At 49.8% G+C, this 7,962-nt stretch overlaps 1 protein-coding gene across 1 annotated transcript in view; it reads left to right on the top strand.

The window, feature by feature from the left end:
* Window positions 1-7,962, top strand: part of LOC104955390 (cytoplasmic dynein 2 heavy chain 1-like) — a 164,842-nt gene that overhangs the window by 61,870 nt on the left and 95,010 nt on the right. Inside the window, exon 14 of the mRNA XM_010782718.1 lies at window positions 1,984-2,111. Coding sequence (XP_010781020.1) covers window positions 1,984-2,111 — 128 coding nt within the window. The remainder of the gene's footprint in view (window positions 1-1,983; window positions 2,112-7,962) is intronic.

Genomic DNA, 7,962 nt, shown 5'->3' with positions numbered 1-7,962 from the left:
GTTCCTCGTTGGAGTACTTTGGTGCAGTTCTTTACAGTCCAGCCATGTTGGTAACCTGAGTGGGTTACCATATAATGATGGTATGTTGAATGATAATTGTGATCACTACACGGAAGAAAATGTTAAATTATTTCAGAAATTGACCATTGTAAACGTTTTTCAACATATCAACTAATGTTTGAGTTGAAAATTAAATAAACATCTATCACAGTTTACGGACCAACTTTCTGTTCTGTCATTGTCTTTAATGCAGAGAATTTCCACTACTATGGGAATTGATGACCAAATATATGCAAATAGGAACAACATTAGAATTAACACAACATATCCATTAATCCCATGTCAAACGAAAAGAGAATGTGAAAGTGACATATTATTAGAAACCCCAAAAGACCCAAATCTGCCTCTCAACTATAAACAGAGCTTTTTATGTCTTTGTCTCATTGTTTTGGGTTTTACGGTCTGGAACTTTCCCTTTACTAGGAGGTAACTGTTTTCAGTTAAAGCCTCTACAAAGCGGAGTGAAGGCTATGTCTTAATGACAACTTGCAATTTAAGATAGCTGGTAAACAGGTAACTAAATGCTAACTACTTAGTAAACGTCAGTTCGTAAAGGCTCTTAAATGTCAAATGTGTGTGATTGTCTTGAGGTTGTTACATTTTTTTTCCCTAAGTAGGCCCTGGAAAAAAGACAGCTTTCAGTGAAAGTATTAAATTAAATAATAACCTCCTGGCTGCCTTTTGCAATTGCTAATATACAATGTTGCGTGGTATATTTTAAGTTGATGAGTCTGGTGTGAAAATAAGCAGAGGTCTATGGATCCTTAGTGGAGGAAAATGAAGATATATTCTCATCTGCTTTGGTCCTGAGACAAGCGAGTGACTTAACTTACTGATTTATTGAAGCCATTCTGTTGCGGAACCTTGTTGTGAACCTAACTGGCATTGAGACAGAAAATGATGGAGTGGACCAAATGAGTGAGTTCAACCAAGAGTCACTGGTAGAGACAAATGAGGACATCATGGCTCCGGCTGAAGATGAGTCACGTTGCAGAAGAATGGCTTTTTTATGTGAGACTTTCTCTGAATAAGTGTTACTATGTATTGATTTCCCCTTAATGCCGTGCCAGAAAATATTGCTTTACAATCTGCCGCTGATGACACTCAAGGATTCATCTTTTTTTGTAATCAGTCCTTCAGGCTTTCATTCATCCTCTTCATTTATTTTCATCAGTCTCATTTATGTTCGGCTATCACCACATTACTGTCATTGGAGAACAGTGTTTTCGGAGAAAGAATGATATTTTATAGTCTAAAAGAAATTCCATAGACAAGTTACAGGATGCGTTGTTTCCATCTACAAATATTTTTTTAAATAAAGATGTTTGCAATGTTTAGTATAAGTATCATTTTGTTAGAAGGACATGTTTCCATCATTCAAGAGATTTTTGATTATCTTCTATACTATCTAGGCTCAGTTTGTTGGATTTTTTAAATTTATTTTAAATGTTCTTACAATTCTTTGAAAAGGTCACTATGTGAACAAAACTATAGCAAGGGGCCAGATGCTTGAAACCCATTGTTGGCCCCTAAATACGTCCCTGTTGACACATGAAAAAGATCTATCCGTGTTTTCTGTTTTCCTAAACCTCAATCATTTAGAAACGTGGTGCACATGAACAGTAGCAGCCTGATTCCCACTCCCAATGGCAACAAAAGGAATATGTGTTTTAATGATTGTCTTTGTTAACGTAAGTTTACCTTACACATTATCCCTTTTGACACCTTATATTTGAAGTATGCTTGACTTGAATCTGGCCTGAGGTCGGTACAAACGGAACCAATCACGTTTTTTAAGTAATTTCTCCTTTAATTCATTACACTTGCTTTTCTACATCTGTTTTCCTTCTCTCCCATGTGGGATGACAGAGTGCTTCTGTCTCTAAATGGGACCTCCCTATCTCTCCTTTCTTTTCACACCAGGCAGAAGAACTTTGCCCGAGGCATCGAGCAGCAGCTCCCAGATGGCATGGTGGTGGCATCGGTGCCAACGGAGGTCCAGTGCCATGAGGAGCTGTCGGACCCTATTCCCGACCCAGAATACCTCACAGGTATGAAATCATATTTCATAGTTCACTTTGCTATCACACAGCTGTGCTATATCACTTCATCAAAGGCCTGTCGGATATCTTCATTACTCAGAAAAATTCAACTTCTCAGGGTTTGAGAGTGGAATGCTGAAATTGTCTTATTATACATTATTACATTTTAGTCGTCATTTATAATGTTAAAGCAGGTTTTCAATGTGAGTTGAGTGTACCAACCCCGGTGTGCATATCATAATTGGTCGACTAATGTGTCTATTTCCAATGAGACATGACCCAGGTTCCGATTAGGTCTAGGTACACATTGTTTTGATTATTTCTAGGTCCTTTTAATGCAGCAGGTCTCTCATATGAGTGTTAACATGTTTGTTGGTCCAAGTAAAAAGTAAAATCTCGGATCACATTATGTGTTATGAATATTACAGCAGAAAAACAATGTTTGTTGAAGCAAGGTGTCCTGGTAATTGGTGGAGCCCACTGCTGCGGGCAGTGTTGTTGAGTTCCTACTCAGCTTGCAACACTGCCCTGTTTCTTGCAAATTAGGTCTAAAATGTGTACAACTAGTTTTAATGAGTCATTCATTCATGAGTCAGAATTATCAATTTTTTTACAGTAAAAAGGTGAATTAACATATCAGGCAAGCTACAGAATGTTAATTCTGAGCATATCTTGGTATCCCTCTTTTAAACTTTTGTTTCTCTTTCTACAGTAATCTTTCTTCTGCTAATAGCAGCTAACACATGATTATACTCACAGTAACAGCAGTAGATAAGGCTGTTCTCCGGAAAAAAAGTGAATTAAAGCCCAACAGAGGACCTGTTACTTAATCAACATACAACCAAAACTAGTTCTCATTCGTAACACTCCGTTCGATGTCTCACTATGGGATGCGCCTCATCGCGGAGCAAACAGAAGCATCAATCTCATTACGCCAATCCTGATTGGCTGGTGATCTTGACGTCAGCGTCAGGGAATCTACCCCCTATAAGTAGCTTGCGCTACGCCGCATGCATCATTCAAACACCTCTTCTTGCTTCAGAGCACATCTCTATTGGTAACACACCTGTTACTAGCTTGCCTTTCCTCACTACCGACACCAAGGTAGCGGGGACGGTTTTTTATTTTTCTCTCTCACACCAGAGGAGGGGAAGATAAAAAGGGTATTAACACACCAGTTAATATTCTTTGAGAATAAAATTCTACACCGTTGTTTTTTCTCCGGATTAACGACAGGTGGGGAAGGATTTTTTCTCAGCAACGTACCTGTTACGAGCGAGTCCTCTCCACGCCGTCACCACGGCGACCGAGATGGACGCTTCTCTCCCTCACACCAGAGGAGTCAGGGACTCGGAGGCTCGGCTCTGCGGCTGCAGGTTGAAGATATCAGGCACAGACTCACACCAGGTCTGCTCGTCCTGCCTCGGGCTGGAACACGCCCAGGAGGCTATCGACAACCCCGGCTCGTGCGGGCATTGTGCCCGCTTCACCATCAAGAGCCTCCGCCGACGGCTAGCACGCCAAGCTAGCTTGTCGGGACAGGACCCCCTCATGTCCGCTGTTTCGCCGGCCGGCAATCAAGACATGGGGGCGTCCGCCGCGGAGAGCCCCGCGCTGTGTCAGGCTGGGGCTCAATAACAGCGGCAGCTGCTGAACCGGAGCCCCGCGCCGTGTCAGGCTGGGGCCCGGTGGCGGCAACAGCCGCGAGAGCGGAGCCCCGTGCTGTGTCAAGCTGGGGCTCCCAACTGGACCTCACCATGGTCTCGCCCGCGGATGATGTCCTGGAGTTGGACTACATGGAGGACGAAGAGGATACCTCTGAGTTCTTCCTGTCCGACTCGGATGAGCAAGACGATGATGTCTTCGTGTCATCAGCTCAGGCTGCAAAGCCGGGAGCGATGGCTGCTCTCCCGGGCGATAGCGCACCAGCTTCGCCCTGTCTGAGCATGGACCTGCAGGCCGTGTGTCAACGTGCCGCGTCCAGGCTGGACATCCCATGGCCTGAAATGGCCAAGGAGACCTCCAGGTCTCGCTACGAGGGGAAGACTTTGCCCCAAGCAGCGAGGACAAAGAGGCAGCTCCTTCCAGTCTTCCCGGAGATGCTGGACGAGGTGTCGGTCTCGTGGAGAGACCGCCCCTTCAGTAATAAGGCCCCAATCCAGGGTGCCTCCTCCCTGGACTGTGACGGTATGGAGAGGCTCGGCCTGCTCCGCATGCCGCCCATGGAACCGCTGGTGGCAGCCCACCTCCAAACGAGGCTGGCTCTGACACCAAGCAGGAACCCCACGCTACCGGTGAAGGCAGACCGGTTCCAGTCAGCGATGACGGAACGGGCCTATAAAGCCGCAGCGTTGTCCGCCAGGGCACTCAATGTCTCCTCACTGCTGACCGCCTACCAGGCGGAGCTCTGCGAGGACCTATCGAGCAAACCTGGGCCGGCCGTATGGGACGAGATCGCAGCGATCACGGACATTTGCCTCCGTGTGCAGCGCTGTGCAGTCCAGGCCACGGGCAAAGTCATGGGCATAATGGTGGTACAGGAGAGAGCCAGGTGGCTCAACCTGACCAACCTCCCAGACCGGGAAAAGGAGGATGTTCTTGACATGCCTATCGTTCCCGAGGGTATTTTTGGCTCGGCTTTAGTCTCGATGCAGCGGAGATGTGAGTCGAAAAAGAAGGAAGACGAGGCCCTCCACCTCTGTCTCCCCCGAAGGGTCCAGCCGCTACCTGCGACGGTCTCGCGGCAGTCCTTCGCCCAAGTTGCCTCACGCCCTGCCCGGTTCAAAGTACCGAGGCAGCAGAGGCCACAGCCCGCCCCGAGTCCCCCAGCCCAGACAGTAGACGAGGACGAGCTGGCCGAGGAAATCTCCGGTTTCGGCAGCTGCTGTTCAGGCACAGCCGACTCAGATTTTCGGCACCAGTCGAGGAAGAGAAGCGGGGCGGCCTGAAACGCCTTCTCTCCTCTCCTCGGTGACAGAGCTGGAAGTTCCCCTGTTCCCCAGCTCCAGATGTGTTTTCGGGGTGCCACCAGGCCTCCATCTTCCCGCCGCCTCGAGTGATGCCGCAACGCCATCCTCAAGTTCGCGCCAGAAGGGAAACAGACTTAATACCAGAGACAGCGAGTTCTGCTATCTGCCTAAGTCCCCGGTCCGGCGAGGCCCACCACGCCACTTTCTAGCACGCGTCCCTGCTGACCGAAATCTCTCTGTCAGACGCAGGACGGCGCATCCCCTCGGACGTGCCGACAGGCGGGTGGTCGTCGAACTATTTAGAGGTGCGGTCGGTCATGGAACGTCCGGTCTACGCCTCGATAGTCCTAGTAACACACAGCGTGCAAAGGACTAGAGACGCGGTCGTCAACCCCCATAGTCTCGGTCCCCACCTTTGCGGCAGTCCTCCTGGCCTCCGGTTTGCACGACGCTCGCGCAGGCGCTAAGGATCTGCGCGACCGACCCAAACTAGCGACGTAGCTGTTCTGTGCGACTGTTACTGTCGTAAAAGACAACTCACAGCTTGACGTAGATGGCGAGCGCACAAGACCGGCATTGCGTGGGATGCTCCGATGAGTGTGGTAACCTTACATCTCTAGGTCAGACGTATCAGCATTGTGAGACCTGTCTGTCCAGAACGGGCTCTCAAGGTAGTACGGTGCCACTAATTATACAGGGCAGCACGCAAGTCCCTATTCACTACCGCTGCGCGCTCTAGTCGTCTCTACGGGCGGGCCAGGTGACGCCCCGAGTTGACCTCGAGCTCTGCGATTGGGCGACTAACTCATAACCTCAACCTGAGTGCTCCATCGCTACTCAATGGGAGACTCCAGCATAACAGGCTGAGTACTCGTTTGCTTCTACCAGAATCCACACGTGTCGGAGTCCGACGTTTCAGCACCTCGCTTACCCCCGAGAGACCGACGCTTCTCGCGTGTGTCCGGCGTGGACAGCATTCGTACTGGACGTCCGGGCGCACAGTCTGCACGCGCACTCCCCCTGGTGGTTACCGCACTTTCCTGTCGTGGTATACCTTCGGGGATGGTCCAGCTGCGATGCATGCACTTCTGAACGGGGTGACAGTCGCTCCGGTAATCGCCATGATAAGGTCGAAGTGCTCTACGACCGGCTCCAGCCGGGGTATACGAGACCTCTCTGCTAACGGGTGAAGTCAAATCCGTCGTTCCGTCCACGGACTAATTGCTGATACACTGAATCTTTTGAGCCAGACGTGGCGTCGGCGTTGGTACCTGGCGTACCACAGTCAGGGTAAACTGTTGGCTCCAATCCGAGACTGCGGTTCGTCCTTGCGTGCGGCTGGCCACTTCCGTACTGACAAGATCCTAGTCGCTAATGCCTTGCCAGGAGAATTCGCGCTCGCAAATAGGCAGTTCCCGAGGGTTACAGTGGGTACGAGAGACGGACTGGTCGGATGGCCTGCTCGGAGACGCTCCTGGATATGCTAACGTCTGACACGGCCAGGCAATCCCTAGTATACGCCGTCGCTTAGCGCCAGGTAACGAGACACCCGTGCGCGAACGCGTAAGGTCCGTGCCCGGTTCTCAGTACCGGATTACTTACCATGTCCGCTCACGGTCCACGGTTGGACTGGCGTGGAGGGTCTGGCCGCTTCTCCTCCTACAAGACTGAGCGATAGCAAGGGCTCCCATTAAAGCCGAATGGCGAAATCAGAGCTGCGTCGCTCTCACACTCAGCTTTTTCTTACTTCTGCTCTGTCGAGATACAGACAGTAGGGGGCTTCCCAGCTCACATGAGTTCAGAGTCCGCAGGGCGCGGTTCACGGAGTGCAGGACGGGCCAAGTACCATGGCTCCACTCGTCCCCGGTGTCGGGCGGAGAACAGGTCGCAGTCCGTCCTCTGCACAGGCTGACACGCTCTTCGTCAGGCAGCGATCCATCAGGTCCGCTTATGGGACAACAGAATTGCCCTGTAGCATGTTTGTGAGAACCTGACTCTCTGTCTGGCTTCCCTTCATGAGACATAAGCATTGTCTAGGGGACTTTACGCTTGGAGTCTATAAAGGACACACCCATTATATGACCCTACACCTTTATGCGTAGAAAGTCCAGCTGACTACATTTGGTCAGCAAAAGCGGTGCTCTGCGTCGTCTCTACACACTCACTCGTAAGGCTTAAACATAGAAAAATCTATAAACAAGTCTCGGGAGTTTAGATCATACCGCCTTAGGCAGGGAGGGGCAAACCCTTGCTCCTTTATGAACCTTATTTTCGGCGAGACTGAGACGAGCCGCCCATAATATCTATATCGGAAGAAAAGATCTTCACTCTCTTAGAGAGAGAGGTCTTATACCCGACTGAGAGGAGCCCGAACACTTATGTCTTGCGGGCTCTTCGCTCCCCACTGTCGCTTACCTCAGACATCGGGCACAATGACAGAACTTTTGGGTTCGTCTGCAACACTCCGTAGAAGGTGACAAAACGAGGAATCTCGGTCGCCTCTACAGTGCAAGAGAATGGGAGACTCAGAGATAAACAACAAATACCGGGAGATCACAGACTTGTGCTACCATGGGGTAAAGCTGTTAGGGGTGGCTCTGACGCGTACGCGCACTGCCACCGGAGTGTTGGGTCGGCCGTGACGCGTACCGCGACTGCCATGCCGATATGTGGGTCAGGCAGTGACGCGTACGCGTACCGCCACCACGGAAGTGTCTGGGCAGATAATAGGCGGAAAACTCTCTCCGGCATCGACGAGAAGTTTCTCCCTGTCCGCTGTCTGACAAATAACAAAATAACAGAAGAAAAGTAAAAAACCTGACGCGGGAGCCGAACTTCGGACCTACGCTGTCACTTTTTACCAAATAAACTTTTGTTGTTGTTACACTGTA

The sequence above is a fragment of the Notothenia coriiceps genome, unplaced genomic scaffold (assembly GCF_000735185.1).
Source record: "Notothenia coriiceps isolate Sejong01 unplaced genomic scaffold, NC01 NC01_scaffold00024667, whole genome shotgun sequence".
NCBI classification, from domain to species: Eukaryota; Metazoa; Chordata; class Actinopteri; order Perciformes; family Nototheniidae; genus Notothenia; species Notothenia coriiceps.
This window is presented reverse-complemented; position numbering and strand designations above follow the sequence as displayed.